The sequence below is a fragment of the Selaginella moellendorffii genome, unplaced genomic scaffold, assembly GCF_000143415.4.
Source record: "Selaginella moellendorffii unplaced genomic scaffold, v1.0 SELMOscaffold_27, whole genome shotgun sequence".
Lineage (NCBI taxonomy): Eukaryota > Viridiplantae > Streptophyta > Lycopodiopsida > Selaginellales > Selaginellaceae > Selaginella > Selaginella moellendorffii.
Genome location: NW_003314288.1, coordinates 254,668 through 278,764, shown reverse-complemented (window position 1 = coordinate 278,764; position 24,097 = coordinate 254,668). Strand labels below are relative to the sequence as shown.

Genomic DNA, 24,097 nt, shown 5'->3' with positions numbered 1-24,097 from the left:
CCCTTTAACCCTAAAACTACTACTATATTTGATTCCTTAAAATATTCGCAGGCTCGGGGATTTAGGGTTCTAGCGCCCTTTCATGGAAAAAGGGGCGGCGGTCGCGCGCCCGGAGGCCGAAATGAGAGAGGGCCTGGAGGAGCTGCAGAAGAAATCGCGGGAAATGGCGATCAAGGCATTGGATTTCTAGTGTCTAGTTCTTTCATTTGGATGACTTAGTTCCTTTCAGGTGAGAGAAGGGGAGAATCAAACGAAGGATGGAATCGGCTACCTAGAAGTGAAGCATTTGCTTCTATCGAGCTACTGCCAGCATCTCGTGTTTTTGATCCTGTTGAGAGCCGAAGGGAAATGCGATCTTTCCGAGCATCCTGTCATCCAGCGTCTTGCCGAAATTCGTTTGTTCTTGGAGAAGGTAAGAATAGCTTCGAGCATATGAGAATAAAAACTGGTTTTTGCAGATCCGTCCCATTGACAAGAAGCTACAGTATCAAATCGACAAGCTTCTCAAGCAAGCCACAGCACCGGCTAGCGATCAGTACCTGGCCGCTGAGAAAGACGATCTAAAGTACAGGCCTAATCCAGACTTGCTCGTTTCCAAAATCGAGGAAGACATGGAGGTACGAAGATCATGGTTTTCTTTTCTCGTGTTTGTCAAGATCACGGTTTGCTCTGTAGGGAAATGGTGGCGTTTACAAGCCACCGAAGATCGCTCCCACGGCTATGGACGAGAAAGAGAGTGCCAAGGACAAAAGGACGAGGCAGCGAGCCGAAAGGGAAGAGCAGCGTCGAGCTTCACGAAGCTCGTACATCAAATCTATGGTGGATGATCTCGAAGGAAGGCCTGAAGAGGTAAGCATTAACCTCGGTGTTGCCTGTGAGTTGAAAGTTTTTCTCTTGCCACAGATCCAGCATTCGCTCGGGGCTGAAAGCAAGCAGTTCCAGCGAGAGATGGCGAGGCTGGACGCGCGCGCAAAGCAAGAGGAAGACATGTTTACTCGTGTTCCTCTGTCCAAGGTGGAACGCAAGAGATTGACACGCTTAAAGCGTTCTCGAAACGGGTAAGCTCCAGAGCTATCGCGAGTTTTTCTCTGTAACGCTTCTGGATTTGAGTTACAGGCTCCAGGGGCTGATGGATGATTTCACCGACGATGTTGCTGGCTTGGCCTTTACCGAGGACGATGGCGATCAACCATCTCGCTCCAAGAAGCTCAAAAAATCCAAAGCTAGCGGCAAGCTTCGCGTAAAGAAACTTAAGGTAAGGAATGAAACATCTATCTATCGCTAAACGAGTTTTTCTCTTTTGCCTTGCAGGGTAAGTTTAAAAATAAGAAGAAGAACCGCTCGTAAAAACGAAGCGAGGTCCACGTGGTCATGCCAAGTGTCAGGTCAGAAGCTCGGTTTTTCAAGCTCAAAAGAAGTTCACTCGTTTCTAGGGACAGGCAAGTGATTCATTTCATCGTTCGTTCTTCGAGCCAGAGATGGCAGATCAGGATCAAGCAAAGCAGCAAGCTCGCCGCATCATGAGCCGGCTGAGGGAGCGCGCGCCGAATTCCCGCCAGCTGCTCGGGATAGTCCTCCTCCTCACGGCTGCGCTCATCGTTCTAGTTCTCGGTGGCATCACTCTGGCCGGTGCTGGCCTCTCGCTGGCTCTCGCGACGCCGCTCTTCATCCTCTTCAGCCCGATCCTGGTGCCGCTGGCTGGGATCGTTGCAGTCGGCACCGGAGGATTCGTGTCGCTCAGCGCGGCCTTCGTGACCGCGTGCTCCGCGGTTGCATGGCTCTACAACTACGTCAAAGGCAGGCACCCGGTGGGAGCTGACAAGATCGACGCTGTCAAGCACAAAATCGCCGATACTGCGTCGCATGTCAGCGAGAAGGCCAGAGAAGTCGCGCGAGAAGTTGGAGCTTGAGTCCATCCATCCGAGATAGTTTTGTTTGCTACTTGCTTTTGGGTTGTGTCAATAATAGTACTGTCATTCTTATCGTTCTTATCTGGAAAACCATGAAGAGTTCTTGTGAAAACTTGAGTTTTGCAAAATGAAAAATGTTCGTTACAAGGTTCTTTGTGACATGCCAATTTATACATATAGCATATAGTAAATGAAATTCTTTGTGAAATGCAAAAAGTGATTGTTAATTTCTGTAGTAGTAGTTATTTGTGATATGCCAAAAGTGACTGACTTGTGTAGTAACAAACATGGATACGCCCAGCTCGTGCGCTCTTGCAGCAGCCCCAGAGATCTCCAGCGTGCCATCGCCATCCACGCACAGATCCAAGCCTCGCAGTTCAGGCACGACCGCTTCCTCGCCAATCTCCTCGTTGAGATGTATGGCAAGTGCGGCAGTGTTGCGGATGCCCGCCGCATCTTCGACTCCATCCCGGATCCAAACAAGTTTTCCTCGACTCTCATGATCGCTGCTCACTCTCAGCACGGCCAAATCGTCCAAGCCCGCGATCTCTTTGATCGAATGCCCGAGAAGGATACTGTCACTTGGAATGGCATGGCACGCGCTTATGCCCAGCAAGGGCATCTTGCCGAGGCCAAGGAGCTCTTCGATCGGACCCCCCGCCGGGACGTGATCTCGTGGACGACGCTGGTTCTTTACTTTGCACACTATGGCCGGCTTGAGGAGTCGTGGAGATCCTTCCACCGGATGCCCAAGAGGGACACCATGGCGAGTGCTACCATGGTTGCGGCATTTGCCCAGCACGGCCTTGTGGAAGACGCGAAGAGTCTCTTTGATGGATTGCCCGAGAAGAGCTTGGTCGCGTGGAATTCACTCGTCCAGGGATACGTCCAGGGGGGTCTTGACGAGGAGGCCACCGCGATGCTAGAGAGGATGCCCGAATGGGACATTGTTTCGTGGAACACGGCTCTACAGTCGTACGTGGATTTGTGTGATTTTGATCGAGCGCGAGATATTTTTCGAAGGATTCCGGAGAGGGACACCATGGCTTCGACCGCGATGATCCAAGCAAATGGCCAGAGTGGGCATCTTGATGATGCGAGAAGGATCTTTGAGGAGATCAACTTCAAGGATCTGGTGTCATGGGCGACAGTGATTGTGGCTTACGCCAACAATGGCAAGATTTTGGAAGCAGAAGAGATGTTTAAGAAAATGCCGCTGTGGAACCTTTGGTCGTCAACTTCCATGATGGGTGCATATGCCCAAAGAGGGAATTATTCCGAGGTTGAAAGGATGTTTGCTTCCATACCCGATCGCGATGTAATTTGTTGCAATCTCATGCTTGAATGTTACGCCCAAGATGGAAAACTGAAAGACGCTATCAAGATCTTTGAGCGAATGCCAAAGCATAACGCACTGTCGTGGACTGGCTTTCTCCACACATATTCTCAAAAGGGGCATTTTGACGAGGCCGAAAGGATTTACAAGGAGATGCCCCAGCGGCAAATTAACGCTGCTAACACGCTGATTGTGGGATATACCCAATCTGGGCATATGGACAAGGCAAGGCGGATCTTTGAGAACGTTCCAGAACACAACCCATTGTCATTAACAACCATGATGGGGGCATATGCCCAACGAGGGCATATATCACAAGCCAAGTTCTTGTTTGACTCGTCCGTGGAGAAGAGCAGGGTGACCTGGAACTCGATAATGCAGGCCTACGTGAAATCTGGCCATGCAAAAGAAGCCCTTGAACTGTTTCATGCCATGGTTCTCGAGGGCCATACGCCAAATGATATCACTTTCATTCATGTTCTTAATTGTTGCAGCCATGCCGGATGGCTGCTAAGTAGCATAGACCACTTTCTGATCATGAGGGACGACTGGGGGATTGCTCCCGTTGCTGATCACTACTGCTGCGTGATCGATCTGTTTGGGCGTGCTGGGCAGCTCTGGAATGCCCAAGAGATTGTCAAGAGCATGCCGGTGAGAAGAGACGATGTAGCATTTACCACTTTGCTTGCAGCATGTAGTGTTGCGGGTGACTTGAAGTGGGCCGAGGGTCTTACAGAGTCTGTGGTCGAAATGGAGGACAAGAACTCCGGAGCGTATGTATTGCTTTCAAACAGTATATCCTAGGTTCGTGTCTAGTATACCCTCGAAGTTCTATAGAACTTTGAGTTAAACTCTTGTAAAGTTTTGGCAGAAGAGTTCTTGGTGTTGCTTTTGGTGCTCTCACCATGTTTGTGATGATGCTGGCCATAGGCGTGGACGTGGGAGAAATTGCAAAGGCTGCTGCCCAGCGCTGCCAGTCGGGGTGGTATTGGTATGACAATACTTGTCACCGTTGCCAGAGGGGTTGCAACAATCGTTGCTGGGGCAACTGAAACCGGAGGTTTCAGGAGGTAAGCCAGTTAAGAATCAGCATCGTAATTGCCTTTGATGGATGAAAATAAGAATAAAAGACACTTTTCTGTATCGCCTTGCATGAGATATACATGAAATGTCCAGGCGTTGATATTTCCTTGATTTTGACTCCAGGCACGCTGAGCTTTCCTTGGGTCATTTTACTTTCTTCACGTTGCAAACTTTATTCTGTATGTCCCAGCAAACAAACACGGAACTATTTCCTTGACTAACTTTCAAGGCGGGTTTAGGGTTGAGGGGAAAAGCTTGTTTCTCTTAGTTTGGGAGAGGCTTGGCGCCAAGGAATCTGTAAAGGAAATGGCAGAAGCATATGAAAGAGATACAGAGGGTGGAGGAGGCTATGAATGTGGCACGGGCCACTCTGGATTGCCGATAAGCAAGATCCTTTTTACTCTTGTATCAAGCAATTTCAGCTAACAAGTTTGTATTTCGTATTTCTCAGCGACAACTCAACACCACTGGCAAACTTTCATCTCTGCAGTTATTTGTGGTCTTCATTCAAAATACTATTTATATATCCATTTAGCTCTCATGGAAACTAAAGCAAGACCACTTGCAAGTTTAGATACGTGATGTTCAAGCTAACTTATCCATAGTCACACAGCTTGAATACTCTAAACATCTCAGAATCACTCTTATACAAACAATCACTGCTTACTAATAACCTATATGCATGAGAAATAAAATGAGAATAATCAAGATCTTACAAAACTGAAAATAATAATAAAACAAACATATTAAGAAGAAAAACTCTTATGAGAAAGAACTGTTTAGAAATACAAATACCCAAAAAGAAAGAAAGTAAGAGCATATAAAAACAATCATATATAAGAAGCAACTTCCATCATAAGGAAATTAATAACTATAGTAACATTGCATAGTACAAGGGTATGCTAACTTGTTTGTTCTTCTCTAGAAAAAGAAAGGGAACAATACCAAACTGTAAGTTTTTGGAAGTAACAAATTTGTCTAATAAAATACTTGGTTGTTAACCTCCATAATAGGCTCAAAGAGAGAATTCAAGTGGAAAGCTCAAGGATGAGTTACCCATTATGGTATTCCTTTAGGAAATACTTATATTGTTTGTTCTCTTTACAATCTTTTTGTTCCCATACTCTTTCAGTCATCCAGAGACTTGTTTTGGTATGGAACCAAACATCCTCACGACCTGCTTTTTGAGCATTTTTCTTTGCTCACAACCTAGTGAAGATCCTTTCGGAAGACCTCTTACAGCTACTGTCATCATGGATATGTATTTATGTATCAATTGGCTTGAGGGATTTAGGGCTGGAACACCTTAGGCTTTAAAATATTCTTAGCTGAGCTCCAATATTAATATTAATATCTTATCCCTTTTTGCACTTGCAATTGCTTTCCATAAATATTCTATAGTTAAAATTAATTATAACATCTTTAACAAAGAGTTGTCAGTCATTGTTGAATGCTTTAAGGATTGACAATACTTCTTGAAGGGTGATACACATGTTATGATAATCTTTACTGATTATAAAAATTTGGAGTATTAATGCTCATCTTTTGTCCTCAATTGTTGCCAAGTATGCTAGTCTCAATCCTTAATCTATTGTTATCACTATTCATCATCTAGGCAAATGAATGGTAAAGACCTGACACAATTACCTTGCTCTTACTTTAGTTTTTGAACTTCAAAAGCAACTTTTACTTGACTCCTCTTAGTTCTAAATCAACTTGATTAGATAGTGTGACTTAACAGTGGTGCCTCCAGTCCAATTATCTTGTTCATCGTCGGATAAAACTCCAACCACTCTCAATGCTCTCTTGGTCTGACATAAATCTCTGTGCAAATCTCCAACTGGACAGAGCAAAAGAGAAGAAAATAAGTTATCTGTGACAAAACATAGATTTTTTTCTCAAATTTCTACACCAATAAACTATTCTTTACAAACAATAATTTGTGAGGATTAATTGATAGATTTATTTGTTCATGAAGTTTGTGGGCATCTTCAACTTAGTGATTTGCTTATACAATATAGAGATTTTTGTTTTATTCAATTTTGGGATGATCTCCTACATCATTACACATAGCTTTATGTCTTTGAAAATAATTATATATTATTCAATCATGCCATTACACTCCCCTCATAGGTTATTTTGAGGTATGTAAAACTATTGATGTTGCTCAACATCTATTTTAGTGGCTTTGTATGTGTCAATGCATAAAAGGAGTTTATTCATAATCTTTCAATATGCTTCAACATGCTTTCTGTAACTTTAGGGTTTTGACAATTTATTTTAACAAATCTACCACTATTTTGCAAAGCAATAAGTGTGTCATTTTGGAAAAACAGTTCACATTCACTAGTAAAACATCAAATCATTTACAAAACTTTCACTATTGTATATTTAACATATGTATTTTTTGTCTCTATAGATTATCTAATGATTTTGTAAGTGATTTATGACTATATTTCATCTCCAACTTTTGGCAATAAATACTTCAATTACTCTATAATACAAGTAAGATTTCCACCTCCCATCATCCTCAAATAGATGAATAATTGGAGTGTACAATCTAGACATTGGAATAATATCTTTATTATTTATCTCTCATCAATATTCTGCAAAGTTTGCCTATAACTCCCAACATAAATTCACAAAGCACTCAATATTCTTTACAATATATAATTTGCATCTTCAATGATCTTATTTTCTTCTTAGATCACCTAAATCCATTTCTAATGATTCAGTGGCTAGTTATACAACTTAGTTTGATACATTTCATGAGGATACATAAATGTCATTCCATACAAAACTCGCATAATTCCCATCAAATCCCTAGAGTGACTAATTGCTGAAACTATGCCTCTCATTCTCCAAGCTTCTAGTGGTCAAGTAGACTACAATAGTTTGGATGACCCAATTGATGTTGTGTTGTTACATGACATACCACATGGCAGCTGGTGCTAGAGATGCACACTAGGCATTGTCACATACCCCCACTAGCTGTAGACCACCATTTGCCAGGAGAAAGAGGGCATTTAGAGCTAAGTCTCTCATATTCCCCTCAAAATCAAAGATGTTTCCTGGTTGTCTAGACAGTGGCAAAAAGCTCTCAACACCCAAGGAAAGCAAAGGGGCTTCATAAGTTGCAGCTCTCAGCATTTGCCTACCTCATAATTGTGGAAATTTGGCCATCTCTCATAGCAGGTGGTGGGATATGCGCATGGCCTCTAATAGTGTCACAAAAGGCATCAAGATGCCTTATAAAAATGGTGGAGCATCACGTGCTGGCAAACATGTGCTTGCAGCACATGCCTTAATAGACTATGCCAATATAGGTCAGCAAGTCCTCTGTTCTCCCCCTCTGCTTTTTGAAGACTAGTGAAGAGCTGCACTATCAGCAACTGCCACCCTGGGCATCTGTTGTGAGAACAAAATCCCCATCCAGCAATCACTCTCCCAATACCCACGCGCAAAAGCTACAAAACACTGTCTCGTGACAATGCGAAGAGGGTGGAGGAGCTTGGGGTGGGCTCAGAGCTCAGGCATAACCGTTAATCCACTTACTGCAATCTCTCCACTTGGGTGATAGTGGCATTTCCGTCCGATGGGTCAGGCCTAGTACCATAATCACCATGCCACATAGGACATATGCTTTGGCCTCAGCCATGCATTGCAGGGCATAGGGAGAGTTTCTGTTGGATTTGGGCAAAGTAATTGGGGGCAAAATTGAAATGGGCTGCCACGATAGGCATGCTCATGCTGCTGCTGCCACTGTTGGTGGTGCTGATGAATAGACGCCGCTAATCACTGAGATTCAGTCATAGCAGTATGGACAGATGACCGAGAGAGCATGGAGACAAAGAGACGACATAACTGAAGAGTGTCAACAACTCCAGCCCATACACAGGCCGAAGGTCTTACAAGAACTCGTGTCGCTTCAAACGCTAGGATCTTTCGAGCTAAATTCCATGGCTTTCTCTATCTCCAAGCTTGTAGTATGAGCTTGTTAAATTTTAGCAACGGTAGAAGAGGAATGGCGATTTTGTTGAGCTAGAGTGTAAACAAATCATGTAAGGACCCTCATTTGAAGGGTTGGAGAGCGCATGAGATATTATGTGGATCCCAGCAGTATAAGGACCAACCGATGCCGTCCCAAGACAACTCTGTAGAATCCATTAAAGCATTGTGTGCTGCCTCGAGCTATAAATATGAGCCCCTCCTGCCTCACAGATCAAACCACTTCTCTCTTCTCTTAGTCTGTCAGCAAATCATGGAGAACAAGGCTTTGTTGGTGTTGTTTTTGGCGCTCGCCATGTTTGTGATGATGCTGGCCATGGGCGTGGACGTGGGAGGAATCGCAAAGGCTGCTGCCCAGCGCTGCCAGTCGGGGTGGTATTGGTATGACAATAGTTGCCACCGTTGCCCGAGGGGTTGGGTCTGGCGCAACTGAAACCTCTCGTTTCACGGGGTAAGCCCAAGTTAAGAATCAGCATCGTAATTGCCTTTGATTTCATCATTCTGCAGTGCCGAAGGTCTGGAAACAGGAATAAAGACACTGATAATGTGTTTTCTGTATCGTGCAATGCTGGATGGCATTGCATGAGTTCCAGCAATAATATATAAATTGTCCAGGCCTTGATATAAAATATCTGAACCTCTCTTTCTCCTCCTCTCTCTCCAAATCCCTCGATTTTCAATCAATCAATCGCTGCCTAGGTGATGCTCCACTCCCACCGCTAGGTGTGCCTGGGCCTGGTTGTGATGCTCCAATCGACTCTTGTCAATCGATCAATCCGGTATGGCCAAGCGCTACCACGGAGGATGTTACTGGAATGGTCTTCGCCGCATGCAATGCAATTGTACGGAGATCCCATCAATGCCAGCAAGGAGAAATGGCAGCCGCTGCATCCGCTGAGAATCGCCAAAGTTTGCCCTGGAAGAACCACGGGAGCATTTCGAATCGTGAAAATTTGGGTTGACAGCGTGGATGAGATATAGAGAATAAGAGTGAATGAAAATGTTTTGGAGTCCTATGAGCCTTCTGTGATGTGTTTGAAATTTTCATGCCCTGAAAATGTCAGTGTTTTCTGGAAAGTTGTTGAACGTTCGCAATGACCAGAATGACAAGAAAATTTAGAACATGAAAAATAAAAAAGAAAGAAAGCCAACTAAGAAATCTCGAGTCAATCTATCCATGGGTGTAAAGCGATCTAGCCATACACTTGGACCTCACAATATGAAATAAACTATTTTTCTTTTTTTGTCAAAAGTTGTGCCTTCTTAGTCTCGACCTGGTACTTGGATAAGCAACAAGATGGAAATATGACGCAGCTGTGGAGACAAGTTTTTCAACGAATTTGATCTCTTTCCCAAGACAGTCTAGCAACTACATACACCCTCTCTCGATCGAAAATGAAATGAAACACACACTTCTCTTCTAAAGATCGTCAAGATCCAACTGTTTATTTGGATTTTTGTTCTTTTTAGTGGCAGTGAAGTCTATAGCAACGCGTGGACGCGCGGTAATGCATGAGTTCAACAATAATAAATATTATAAACTGTGAAAAAACAAAAAGTGTTGTCTTTACTCATCTGGATTCACAGCTTCATTTAGTGTTGTTGTGGTGTCCCAGCATTATAAGAAAAGGAACTAATACCAAGCAACAAACCGTTGAGGTTTCTCCCACATCCTCTCCCATGGCCAGCATCAAAACCATGGCAGGCGCCAGAAGCAACCATGCCATGTTCTTCATGATTTAGTGAAAAAACTCATAAATCGTGAGTAAAATGTAAAATCACGTGGCAATTTTTGGCGGTTTCCATGAGGTAAAATGCAGAATCACACGGGGTTTCATTGGCATGAAAGGTTTTATGATGGATCTCAGTGTCATACAAGAGTTGATCGCTTATTTCACTCAGAAATCTAGCCATTTAGAACTCATTCCATTTCTCTATTTCATCTCTAGAGATCAGAAAACAGTAGAAGGAAGCGATTTGTTAAGCTTGGCTATTCATCAAGCTGAAACCGAAAAGAACGCATAGAATCTTGAGGTAAGAACATTCTTGTAAAAAGGAAAGCATTTCTTTCTTTTGTGTTTTCTAGATCCTATCACAAGATTTACTGTTACATGATGTAACAGTAAATCTTACATCAACTGCAAATCTCAGCCAGCACAGCATGCATACTCTAAGGAAATCTCACGATACTTCCTTGGCTGGTCCAAAAGGTACAGCAACCAACCGGTGTACCAAAGAGCAAAAGAACATTATTTCCAAGAGCTCGTGTGCAAACACTTGTAGCTCCTGGAGGCTATCCCGTTCGTCACTGCATCCAGAGGTACACTATAAGTGTGTAGCGTCCTCTGAGGTCTTAACTGAACCACTTTCCAGCCCGTTGTGCAGAAAATTTGTCAGGCAGCTCATGTCAGTGAAAGCCAATGTCCCGGACCTGCAAAGGTAAAAGATGGTCAGGTTAAAAGAAAACGAAGTGCAACTTACTTCTCTGCTGTATTTCCATGTTGTTTCCAGGCATCTATAGCAAGTCAACCTGCTACCAAAGCATGTGCTCAGAAGCAGATAGGGTATACTAGAAACTGGAACGAGGAATTAATGAAGCAAGCCATTCAAATCGTGAAAGATGGAAACTCGTCTAAGAGAGAAACAGCTTACAAATTCAAGGTGGACGTAGCAAGGGGCTCCCAGGCCCACCCACACTTCTTACATCCAACGGAGAAGGTAGTCTTGTTGCCATGGTGAAACACGAGCAGAGATTGGTTTATCCGCTGACCATGAATTAGGTGAAAGAAGCTGCAAAGCTGTAACTACCTGGACAGACACAGGACCGAGCCAAAAGTGGAGCAATAGCTTTATGAAAAGGCACCCAAAGATCAGTAGCAGTGCAAAGTTCTTGAGCAAAGAAGTTGTGTCACGATTCTATGAGAATCTTGATGCATCTTACGATGCAAGAAGTTATGAGCCAAATCACATCTGGAATGTTGATGAAACCAGTGTCTGAGCCAATTTTTCTGGAGGTGTCAAAGTTTTGGCTGCCCGACCTGCTACTGAGTTGTACCAAACAACACTGAGCACATGATTGTTCTAGTGGTGGTGAATGCTGCAGTGAGTGGGAGCTGCATTTGCCATCGGTAAGAAAGCTTGAATGACGAACAATCTATGGCCACTTCAGCTTGAACACTTTATGAAATCAATCCCTGGTGGATGCTTGCCCACAAACTCTCATCTTGATGGCCACAAGTCTTATGTGACCAAGCTTGCCCTGGGAACAGCAAGACTGTTAGGCGTGGACGTAGCCACACACACTTCTCACCACGTGCAGTCTTTGAACGTCGACCCCTACAAGCATTACTTTGACAGTGCGTGGATGAACACACTTTTGGGCATCTTGGACACAAAGTTAATTGCAATTATCCAGCAGAGCCATGGCTATGGCTCTAACGGATTCAGAGCAAGTGGTTTGTGACTGTTGAACAAAAATGCCATGAACACTCACTTTGGGCTGAGTACACTCCACACAGCATCTTTCAACGACTTTGAACCAGATTTTGGAAACAATTTGGAGACTCGGGGCTAGAAAGCCAAGCAGCAACCTCAATCACAAACTAGCATAAGGATCTAGTGTACCCTGAGAAGTCTGAGGTCCATCCAATGCAACCCAAGCTGCCTGAGATCCATACAGTGCAGCCCAAGCAGCAACCAAGCAATCAGCCCAACCAGCTTGAGCATCCCAAACTTTCTGAACAGCCTGAGCAACCAAATCAAGGTGAAAGCACTTCCCAGTCAAGGTTGTGGCTTTGTTTCCTAGAGGGTTCATTTGAGCTTTAAACTGAGCAGTGTGAACAGCGCAAGCATACAAAGTGGCATTCTTTCATGCAAAATTATTTGTAAGAGCATAATATCATTTTTTATTTATACCAATGGTGCAAGTTAGTAGTGGGATTGGTTTAAGAAGTCCAGAATTCACAAGTGTTATTCAAGCTATTGCTACTGCAAAAGAAACACATAAGCACCAAAAAAAACTAGAAGCAACTACAAGCAAAAAAGAAAACCAAGAAACAGCCAAGAAAGAAAGAAACAACAACTATGAAGAAAAAGGAGAGAAAAAAGTAACCGTTTGAGTTAGAACTTATCCACACTAGTCTATTTATTATGGCTTTGAATACAATAGAAATCCCTGATTCATTAATCTTTCATTTCGGCCATGCAACTCCAGAACACACAGTGAGTTGTAGCCAAAAGTTTGCAAAAGATCTCTGAAACCACCACACAGAGGAGCTTATAGCTCTCTGGTTGTGACATATCAATGCCATCATCAAGGGCATCGGTCATACCAGTACCAGGCAGCAACGGTTGCGATTTCTCCCATATCCACTCCCATGGTCAGCATCATCACAACAAACCATGGGCCCATGTTCTTCATGATTTGCTGCAAAAACTAAGAGAAACAAGCTCTAGTATACTGGAGAGAAGTGGTTTGATCTGTGATCCCCATCATAGTTATAGCTCAAGACGCTAGAATGCTCTTGGGAAGGCATCTTGAATATTTGAAAGTTAGTTGTTCCATGTTTGTCAATTCCTTCTCTCTTCTATAATGCTGGGGCCACTGGGAATAGAACGAAGTTTGCAACACGAAGAAGGAAGTAAAAGTGCCACACAAGAAAAGCTCAGTCGGCAGGCCTGGAGTCAAAATGAAGTAAACTCCTGAAATGAAGCTATGAATCCAGATGGGAAATAGAGATTTTTATCAAGGCCTGGACAGTTTCTATATTATCGTTGGATCTCATGCAATCAATGTTCTTTTATTCTTCTTTCCAGACCCTGGCACTGCAGAATGATGAGTTCAGAAGAATTATGATGCTGACTCTTAAGTTGGGCTTACCCCTTGAAACGGGAGGTTTCAGTTGCGCCAGACCCAACACCTCTGGCAACGGTGGCAGCTGTTGTCATACCAATACCACCCCGACTGGCAGCGCTGGGCAGCAGCCTTTGCGATTCCTCCCACGTCTACGCCCATGGCCAGCATCATCACAAACATGGCAAGCGCCAAAAACATCACCAAGAAAGCCTTGTTCTCCATGATTTGCTGCTCAGACTAAGATCAAGTAGGCTTGTATATTAGAGAGGTCTGTGAGGCAGGAGGGGCTCGTATTTATAGCTCGAGGCAGCACAAAATGTTAGATGGAGGCTGGAGAGTTGTCTTGGGACGGCTTCGCTTATTTCTCATCTCTGGAAGAATATTTGAAAGTTAGTCCAGTAAAAGTGGTTCCGTTCTTTTTTTTTCTATCATGCTTCTCCAACCCTTCAAATCCTTATCTCCAAAGTCACTCTAGCATTCCTTTTCTAGATTTGCCAAAACTTTACAAGAGTTTGATTCAAAGTTCCATAGAACTTTGATGCTAATATACCAAACACGAACCTCATACTTTGTCTTCCATTTCGACCACACACTAGGTACAGCCGCCTCAAGTCACCTGCAACATTAATCAAAGTCGTAAATACTACACTTCTCACTGGCAGGCTCTTGACAATCTCTTGGGCATGCCCAGCATGCCAAAACAGATCGATCACGTAGCAGCAATATAAGCTGCAACAATTAATGAGATATTATTCGATAAATTTTTTATTCTTATTTAATTTACTTATGTGAGGGCCAAGTGTACGGCTACAATGCCGTATACTAATATTAACATAGTGGGATTTTGATAGCCGTCGAATTAGTTTCAATCCGGACCACTCGCTCCTGTATATAAACTAGGGTTTTTGGGCTAATTGATATGCACATTTCTGTATTCCTTTTCCATATTCCAAGCACTCACATTGATTGTCCTTGAGGAGTGCTTGAATTTGGGATTTTGGTTTACATTTAACTTTTGCATCATCTAGATCTAGCTTTTTCCATTTCCTTTCTTTTGTTCTTCCTTTTCAGGATTTTGGTTTAGATCTAGCTTTTTGCATTATCTAGATCTCCCATTTCCTTCTCGTTTTTTTGTCATTTCTCTTCTTTTGCTCTTTCTTTATCCGTCTTCATGGCAGATCAGCAATCTCCTTCTTCGACTCTAGAGCAGCAATTGGTCCAATTGCTTGATGCTATGCGCTTGCAATAACTCAATTGATGGCGGCATTCACAGCACGTGGTCCAACTCCTCCTGCTCTTGGTGCCAATCCTCGCATTCGGCTGGAGTTCTTTCATGGGAATCTTGGGGATGATGTGTACCATTGGTTCGATCACTTCACGGTGATTGCCACATATCATTCTTGGGATGATGCTCAACATTTGTGTGAGTTTCCCATGTGTCTCCAAGGGATGGCGTTGTAGTGGTACAATGGATTGAGTGCGGCCACTCGTAGGGATTGGAGTGTTCTTTCGGACGTCTTCAAACGCGCCTTCAGACATGCTGACGATTGTGATGATGCCTTCCAACAATTGCATCGTCTTTGCCAAGGGCCATTTGAGTCGGTGATGCAATTTGGCATTTGTTTCCGAAGTCTTTTGCTTTGTGCGGAGCCCAATATGTCAGAGCGGATCAAGCTAGGAATGTTGTGGCCAGCACTTCGTCAAAATTTTGTCGGCCTTGTGCATGCATTTGCTCCTGCCACCCTTGACAATGCTCTTCACTTGGCACAACGTTATGAGACGTTGCCTCTTCCACTTCTCGCTGCACATCCTTCCGCTCCACTTCCTATGAGTGATGGTCCTGTTCCAATGGAGGTTGATGCTGCTGCTACTCGAGTCCAAGGACAAGGGCAAGGACGTGGACGTGGCCGTGTGTAAGCAACCAAAGGGAACGACTCGAGAGACGGTCCATAGGGTTCAAATATAGAGGGAAAGGGCCCATGAATAAAAGTGCACCCCTTTTTCCAATCGGTTAAGGGTCTTGGGATATTTGGGGTTAAGCGTCATTGGGTTTGAATAGTACTGGGCTGGGTGACCTCCCGGGAAGTCCAAACTCAGGAGCTTACATTTGTTATCAGAGGGGTCTCGGGTCCGACTTTGTTGGTTGGCTAAGGGAATCGCACCACATGTTGATTGACATCTGGCTAGTCCAGTTTGCTCCCGCTGGGCTCGACCCGAGGGGTAGGGTGTCAAGAGAGTGGGGCTCTCAGGAGAGCTGCGGCTCTTAGCTTCCGTTCACGAGGGCGTGAACTTGCAAGGAAGCGTGGTGGATTGTAAGCAACCAAAGGGAACGACTCGAGAGACAGTCCATAGGGTTCAAATATAGAGGGAAAGTGCCCATGAATAAGAGTGCACCCCCTTTTCCAATCGGTTAAGGGTCTTGGGATATTTGGGGTTAAGCGTCCTTGGGTTTGAATAGTACTGGGCTGGGTGACCTCCCGGGAAGTCCAAACTTAGGAGCTTACACCATGATGTCCGTTACTAAGATAAGTGTGATGAAGTTGGTCATACTTATCGGCATTGTCGGTGCTTTCCGGATTGGCGAACTCCATTTCTTGGGTGGAGACCTTGGCGTCAGCAACGTCCCGTTGGTGCTGCTGAAGTGGAAGGTTTGGAAACTGAGACCGGGAAACGAGGAGTTGCACGAGTAATGGAGGGACTTTGCGCGAATAAGTTAGTGACCCCTCCATCTTTCTTTCAGAAGTATCATCAAGGGGTTCACTTGGCATTGGTTCATCCAATGTTTACTTTCCAAGCTCATTTTTATAACAAGAGGTCTCCTATTATTCTCTCCGTGTTGGTTGATACAGATTCGAGTTTATCTTCTATTGCTCGACCTGTTGCCACATGTTGTCGTCTACACTTGTGTCGTGAGGCGGATCCAATTTTCATTCTTTATGGCAACAGCCGTACACATGCATGTGCATGAGATGAGGTGGACCTGGTTGTGCATGTGGGCGATCTCAAGCTTGAGTTGCCGTCGTTGCGGGTAGTGCCGAGTCAAGCTTTTGACCTCATTCTTGGTATGGATTAGTTGCAGCACAATCATACCAAGTGTGACTTTGAGGCTTCTCCCCCTTGTCTCATACTTCCTTATGTTTCATCCATTCCTCTCACTTCTGTACCTCTTCGTCCCTCTACTTCTACCTCTGCTTCCATTACTTTTGTTCCCTCACTATTTCCTCCTATGTTTCCATCTTGTTCTGCACTTCCCTTTTCCAATCCCTCTGATGATCTTTGTGTTGCAGCTGTTGACCGGCTCATGAAGGAGTATTTTGATCTTTTTGAATTTAACCTATCGTCTGGGGCCAAGATTGCCACACGTTATCCGATTCCAACCGGGGATGCTCGTCCAATCAAGGTTCTTGTTCGTCATCGGTCACCCAAGGAGATCAAGATTTTACGTGCAAATGTCAAAGTGATGTTGGAAAAGGGTGTTATTCGGAAGTTGTGGAGTCCTTGGGCATGTGAACCTCATCTTGTGACGAAGCCTGATGGGAGTATTCGTTTCTGGATCAACTATCATCCATTAAATGAAGTGACGATCCCAGATGTGTACCCTTTTCCTCACACTACTGATCTCTTGGATCGTCTAGGGCAAAGTCATTGGTTCACCAAGCTAGATCTTGCTTTTGGGTACTGGCAAATACCGATGGCCAAAGAAGATATTCCTAAGACTGTTTTTCATACACCGTTTGGTTTGTACGAGTTCTTGGTGATGCTGTTTGGTTTGAACAATGCTCCAGCAACTTTTCAGCCGATGATGGATGAGGTTCTTTGTGATATGCCAGAGGTGACTGCTAGCTTCATTGATGATGTCTTGATTCACTCGGAGGGGATGTGGGAGGAGCATGTTCGTGATGTTTGTAAAGTGTTGGATCGGCTATGCGACATTGGTTTAAAGTTGAAGCGGTCGAAGTGCGTGTTTGGGTCCAAGGATACAACTTATCTTGGGTACCGTATTTCTCGTGAGGGTTTGCAAGTTGATCCTGACAAACTTGTGGCTGTTCTAAAGTTCCTTACTCCGAAGTGTGTGAATGATGTGTAGCGCTTCTTGGGCAAGGTGCAGTATCTCGGTCGTTTTGTGGATCATCTTTCTGATCGCACTGCACCGTTGCGAGCGTTGCTGAAGTCATCAACATCATCTTTCATCTGGTCTCTGGATTGTGAGCAGGCGTTCGGGGATCTCAAAGAGCTATTGACGACTCCTCTGGTTTTGGCATATCCTAACTACACTCAACCTTTTATTTTGCGCGTGGATGCTTATGACATTGGTCTTGGAGGTGTGTTGATGCAAGAGAGTTCGAGTGTGTCTGGTCAACGCCATCCTATTGCATATATAAGCCGTACATTACAACCAGCGGAAATGACCTACTCCACAATAGAGAAGGAGTGTTTGGCAGCAGTTTGGGGTTTCGAGAAACTTAATGCATATCTACATGGTTCTCAGATGTTACTTGAAGGTGATCATGCTGTTGTTATTTCATTATTGAAGCGGAAGAACTTGGTTGGTCGTACTGCTTGATGGGCTTTGAAACTTCAGATATATGATTTTGATGTTATTCATCGCCCAGAGAGTTCTATGGCTGATGTTGATGCCCTTTCTCGAGCTCCTTTTCCTTCTCCATTCTCTTCTCATGTTTCTGATGAGCCTGTTGTTCTAGCCTCTATGGATTTTCTAGACGAGGATTCTGTGCCATCAATGGTTGCTATACTTGACGTTCAGTGTCCACAAGACGCAGAGCAAGATTTACCTTCTCTTGATAAGGTTTGCGAGGCTCAAAAGATTGAGCCGTGGATTCGAAGGCTTCGAGATGGGTTTGAGAATCCTGCATCACTTGCTAATGACTTGCTTTTCCGGCATTTACATTCTCAATATCGCCTTGAAGACGGCCTTCTTTATTTTGTGGGGACGGATCCTAATGATCATTTATGGTTGGTGGTACCTTCTATCTTTATTCCACAGTTTCTCCATGCCTACCATAATTCTTCTGTTCTAGGAGGGCATATGGGACATCGTCGTGTAACCGAGAAGTTGCGCAGGTCTTTCTATTGGCCGGAGATGCGACGTGATATTATTCGGTATATGCGTAGCTGCGTTTGGTGCCAAACTCGTAATACTCCCTCTCATGCTGCAGAAGGACAGTTGGAGTCAATTGCAATTTCCCGTCCGTTTGAGTTGGTGGCATTTGATCTTATAAGACCTTTTTCACGGTCAACTGCTAGCAATGAGTATGTTATTATTGCTTCTGACTACTTGACTCGTTGGGTGGAAGTTGGTGCTCTTGCTAATGCCTTTGCAACTGCTGTTGGATACTTCCTCCTCAATCAAGTGGTGTTCCAGCATTCTTGTCCAGAGCGGATTCTTTCGGATAATGGTCCCGTATTTATGGCTAAGGCATTTCATGTTTTGACGTTTCGGTTGGGGATACGCCACACTTTCATGAATGCTTATCATCCACAATCAGACAGTCTGATGGAACGGCTCATTCGGATATTCAAGGGGATGATTGCGAAGTATATGAACTTTCAGCATTCAGATTGGGATGGTTATTTGCCGTCTCTTCGGTATGCATATATCACAGGGGTGCAGAGTTCTGTTGGTGCTTCACCATATAAACTCCTATATGGTCATGATCCAATACTACCAACGGAGCTAGGTTTACCTTCGCGATTGCCACGAGCTGTGGATGCTAAATCATGAGATCAGTATTTGACAAGCATTCTTCCACTTGTCCGAGTGGAGTCTACCGAACACTTAGGCCGCGTACAAGTGGGACAACAATGGCGGTACAATTCCCATCATTGTGCACCTGCAGAGTACAAAGTGGATGATTTGGTGTTAGTCTGTTTTCCCCATCTTACGGTATGTGGTTTATCTAAGGGGCTCCTTGCACAGTGGAAAGGACTGTATCGGGTGTTGCGGCAAGTTGGACCACAAGTTTATGAGGTTCAACATGATGTCCAGCAAGCCAATCCTCCAGAGATTGTGCATGTGCAACAGTTGAAACGCTTCATACAAAGGGATCAGGAGCAGTTAATACCACCTACAGATCCGCCGATGCCTCCTCCTAACATTCCTCCAGATCCCAGCTCGTCTACAAGAGAACCTTGATGGTCTTTCATTATTCCGAGAGGGGGAGATGATGTGAGGGCCAGGTATATGGCTACAATACCGTATATTAATATTAGTATAGTGGGATTTTCGTAGCCGTCGGATTAGTTTCAATCCGGACCACTCACTCCTATATATAAACTAGGGTTTTTGGGCTAATTGATATGCACATTTCTGTATTCCCTTTCACACTTATAATTATTTCTATTATTCTATTAATTAAATCTTGTTATTGTACTTTGGCATATGTTACATTGATAGAAAGTTAACCAGCCAAATGGACTCATCGCAGCTGCTTTTGCAGATTCAACATGAGCACATAGAGCACCGAGTCCCTTGGTTTCATCTCCAAGAGTTTCTCTGCAGCACAAGCTGCAACATCGATGTTCTTGCTGCTACCATGAACTTTGCAAGCGATGATCAAGCTCTTCCACGCGAGGAAATGCAGCTGGAAGGGCATCACCAGCAGCAGACCTTCAGCCTCGGCAACCAGCCCGGCTCGTCCCAGCACATCTGCCATCGCCTGGAAGTGAATCACATTTGGAGAAATGCTGTACTCGGCCACCATAGATCGAAAGTAGTCGAGTGCCACACGAAGCTTCCCACCGTGATTGCAAGTCAGGAGAATCGCCTGGAAACTTATCTCGTTTCTGGCCTCGCCCTCCATCGCCATGCTACCAAAAAACTCAGCAGCTTTTCACTCATGGCCATTCTGTGCGCAGCCATGGATCATCGCGTTCCACGACACAATGCTCTGATCAGGCAATGTGGAGAAGATCTTCCCGGCCTGCAAGAGATTCCCCCTTTGATCGCTCGCGGCAAGGATCGCTTTCCAGCTCGCTGTGTCTCTCACCGGCATGGCCGCAAAGAGATCCCGCGCTTGGACGAGGCAATTGCTCTGGATGTAAGCTCCCAGCATCGTGTTCCACGCGGCGCTATTGTGCTGTGGCATTTTGTCGAACAAGGCTCTGGCATCGATCAAGCTCCCGTGCAAAGCAATTGCCGCCACCATTGCCGTCCAAGCGACGAGATACACTATGACCACCGTTTCCTTTGTACTGCACAAATCCAATTGCCCCATGTACGCTTATTCGCCATTGCTCTATCTTGTCAGTCGAGAGATTTTACTGTATTCCAGGAAAACGCCGGTAAAAGCAAAGGAAATGATCGATGAGAGGAATCACAACCACGCAGACGTACCGATTGAAGCCTCTAGAACAGGCCGTGGACGATCTAGAGCGACGCGCGTCGTCGCTCGACGACGACTACGCGCAACTCCTCACAGCTTGCATCCAGGAAAGAGATTTGCGTCAAGGCGCCAGGCTCCACGCGCTCATCCTTGGCAGCAGCCACCACCAATCCAACAGGTACCTCGCAAATCTTCTCATCCAGCTCTATGGAAGGTGCGAGCGCCCGGCTCGAGCATGGCAGGTGTTTATCAGCATCCACGAGCCCAACAGATTCTCCTGGAACTTGATGCTTGGCGCTTATGCCCACAATGGGTATCTTGAGGAAGCCAAAGAGCTGTTTGACCAGATGCCACAAAGGGATATTGTTGCATGGGTCACTGTAATCACGGCTCATGCAAACCGTGGAAACTTAGAGGAATGCCAAGCATTGTTTGATCAGGTTCCTGAATGGGATGTAGTTTGCTGGAACTCGCTACTTACAGCATATGCCCATAACGGGCATATGGATCAGGCAAGCCAGGTTTTTGATGGAATGCTAGAACACAACATAGTTTCTTGGACTGTTATGGTTACTGGGTATGCAAGAAAAGGTCTTGTTAACGATGCGTTAAATTGGTTTATGAGAATCCCCGAAACCAACGAGCTGGGATGGACTGTTCTTGTCACTGCATATGCCCAGATTGGGCATATTGAAAAATCCAAGGAGCTTTTCAGTAAAATGCCACACCGCGACATAATCTCGTGGAACGCAATGCTAGCGGCAGCATCCAGCTTGCAAGAAGCAAGGTCTCTGTTTGATGCCATGCCACAGAGGAACGTTGCATCGTGGTCGACAATGATCACAGCACTGGCCGAGAGAAACCAGCTCGAAGAAGCTTGCATTCTCTTCGATCAAGCTCCTTATCACGACGACGTGGTGTGGACTGCCATGATTTTGGCCTACTCCAACCACGGCCACCTCGAAGAAGCCATGAAGATGTTTGCACGGATGCCACAGCGCGATCTCGTCGCTTGGACGGCAATGGTGGCGGCAATTGCTTTGCACGGGAGCTTGATCGATGCCAGAGCCTTGTTCGACAAAATGCCACAGCACGATAGCGTCGCGTGGAACACGATGCTGGGAGCTTACATCCAGAGCAATTGCCTCATCCAAGCGCGGGAGCTCTTCGCGGCCATGCCGGTGAGAGACACAGCGAGCTGGAACGCGATCCTTGCCGCGAGCGCTCAAAGGGGGAATCTCTTGCAGGCCGGGAAGATCTTCTCCACATTGCCTGATCGGAGCATTGTGTCGTGGAACGCGATGATCCATGGCTGCGCACAGAATGGCCATGAGCGAAAAGCTGCTGAGTTTTTTGGTAGCATGGCGATGGAGGGCGAGGCCAGAAACGAGATAAGTTTCCAGGCGATTCTCCTGACTTGCAATCACGGTGGGAAGCTCCGTGTGGCACTCGACTACTTTCGATCTATGGTGGCCGAGTACAGCATTTCTCCAAATGTGATTCACTTCCAGGCGATGGCAGATGTGCTGGGACGAGCCGGGATGGTTGCCGAGGCTGAAGGTCTGCTGCTGGTGATGCCCTTCCAGCCACATTTCCTCGCGTGGAAGAGCTTGATCAGCGCTTGCAAAGTTCATGGTAGCGGTAAGAACATCGATGTTGCAGCTCGTGCCGCAGAGAAACTCTTCGAGATGAAACCAGGGGACTCGGCACTCTACGTGCTCATGTCAAATCTGCAAAAGCAGCTGCGTCAACCTTTATAACTTTAACAAGATTTAGTGAATAGAATAACATAATGCAGCGGATGGCTGAAGCATGGACCACTTTCTGGTCATGTGCTCCCGTTGTTGATCATTACTGCTGCATGATCGATCTATTTGGGCGTGCTAGGCAGGTCTGGAATGCCCAAGAGATTGTCAAGAACTTGCCAGTGAGAAGAGACTACTTTGCTTGTTTGCAGGTGACTTGAAGTGGCCGTACTGAGTCTGTGGTCAAAATGGAAGACAAGAACTTTACATCTGGTTTGTGTTCAGTATAATATCATCCAAGTTCTGTGGAACTTTGAGTCAAACTCTTGTAAAGTTTTGGCAATGCTAGAGTGACTTTTGAGATAACGATTTGAAGGTTGGAGAAGCATTATAGAAAGAAAAAAAAAAGAATTGGCAAACACAGAACCACTTTTACTCAAGAGATAAGAAATAAGTGAATTCATCCCAAGACAACTCTCTAGACTCCATCTAACATTTTGTGCTGCCTTGAGCTATAAATGTGACCCCCTCCTGCCTCACAGGTCAAATCATTTCTCTCTAGTATACAAGCCTACTTGATCTTAGTCTGAGCAATAAATCATAAGGACCAAGGCTTTCTTGGTGCTTAAGATCATAGAGAGATAGAATATTCTAATTTCTAGAATATTCCCTATCCTGGAGAACATTGGGCATTTCTCGTGTTTGAGTGAATGTTGGCATTCCCCCAACAAAGATATCCATCCATGAATGTCGTCCAGTCCAAGCTCTATAAGGCATCTTGTCTTGAACAACTGTAATTAACACCCTATTACACATAAAGACAACTGTGGCTATAGCACAATCCCAAAACTTGGGAGGAAGACTAACATCAACTATGATCATCCTAGCTAGCTCTATTCAGGAGTGTTTGGAACTCCTCCATTAGAGTAGAGCACTTTGATATGCAAATCAAGCTAGTTCTACACTTCATGCTTATAAACTTTAAATGTAGGCAAATTTTCCTTAGTACATACCTTATAGCTTTATCTATGAATGAAATAAATTACCTCTTAAATGGACTATACAAGTCCAAGTGCACCAGCTCGAGAGGACCTATCATATGAATACTCGTGCTAAAGTTGAACATGCTTGCCCATTATGCATGGTTTGCATAATAGCATTGAAAATGGTGTGATGGCTAAGCCTTCAACCATATGGTCTTGTTGCAATTGTTGAATCATTTTGTAGTTTATATGGCAAAGCTGATGATGCCAGGTTTGGATATCTACAACTCCTTCTAAAGATGAACTCACAGTAGCCACTATCATCGTATCTAGCAACTTCCTTAGGATATAAACTTCATAATCCATCTGGAAAAACCATCCTATCTTACTTGCAAAAGCCACATATCCAACCTCTAAATGTATGATCTTGACACAATCATCGTGTCAAATCTTTACTCCAACATTTGTCCGAGGGACACCAAGAAATGTTGAGCCTTGGGAATGTACCACACATGCTTGACTGGAACCACCAAGTCTATTAGTAGTCACACTTGAATTGTGCCTACACCTTTAACTGTTAACAAGCTATTAGCTATGAGTTGCACTTGGCTTGTGCATTGCCTTAGCTCTAAGAATAACTCTTACTCAAAAGTTGAATAATTTTGTAACAATAATTCATGGGACAATCCCTACTCAGGTGCCCATGCTTTGAACATATCCTCCTTACTGTTGGAGCATTTGCTTCCAAGTCAATTAAAAACAGAGGAGCACCCTTCTTATGCTTGTTGATTGCCATGAGTCATCATGGCAATCTCTTCCTGCTCAGCAGATTTG

At 44.7% G+C, this 24,097-nt stretch overlaps 4 protein-coding genes across 6 annotated transcripts; all 4 read left to right on the top strand.

Moving 5' to 3' along the window:
* Nucleotides 1-71: 71 nt before the first annotated feature.
* On the top strand, nt 72-1,515 carry LOC9629635 (neuroguidin). Of its 3 annotated transcripts, none has more exons than XM_024680362.1 (8): nt 72-175; nt 230-412; nt 459-617; nt 676-849; nt 904-1,058; nt 1,117-1,255; nt 1,312-1,385; nt 1,440-1,515. In XM_024680362.1, exons 1-7 carry the CDS (start codon nt 83-85, stop codon nt 1,345-1,347), a joined length of 939 nt encoding a protein of 312 aa, XP_024536130.1. In that variant the 5' UTR covers nt 72-82; the 3' UTR covers nt 1,348-1,385; nt 1,440-1,515. The 3 variants fall into 3 exon arrangements, with proteins under 3 accessions (XP_024536130.1, XP_024536131.1, XP_002975382.2); XM_024680363.1 differs by having other exon boundaries at nt 1,434-1,455; XM_002975336.2 differs by lacking the exon at nt 1,440-1,515 and having other exon boundaries at nt 1,312-1,428.
* On the top strand, nt 1,461-1,989 carry LOC9629634 (oleosin 1). Its single transcript, XM_002975335.2, has one exon. It carries the CDS (start codon nt 1,479-1,481, stop codon nt 1,908-1,910), a length of 432 nt encoding a protein of 143 aa, XP_002975381.2. The 5' UTR covers nt 1,461-1,478; the 3' UTR covers nt 1,911-1,989.
* A 174-nt stretch (nt 1,990-2,163) lies between these two features.
* On the top strand, nt 2,164-4,755 carry LOC112348143 (pentatricopeptide repeat-containing protein At4g02750-like). Its single transcript, XM_024680239.1, has 3 exons — nt 2,164-4,023; nt 4,177-4,316; nt 4,569-4,755. Exons 1-3 carry the CDS (start codon nt 2,164-2,166, stop codon nt 4,753-4,755), a joined length of 2,187 nt encoding a protein of 728 aa, XP_024536007.1.
* A 15,761-nt stretch (nt 4,756-20,516) lies between these two features.
* On the top strand, nt 20,517-22,295 carry LOC112348142 (pentatricopeptide repeat-containing protein At4g02750-like). The gene has a single exon (XM_024680238.1). The coding sequence runs from the start codon at nt 20,517-20,519 to the stop codon at nt 22,293-22,295; it is 1,779 nt and encodes a 592-aa protein (XP_024536006.1).
* The last annotated feature ends 1,802 nt before the right edge of the window (nt 22,296-24,097 follow it).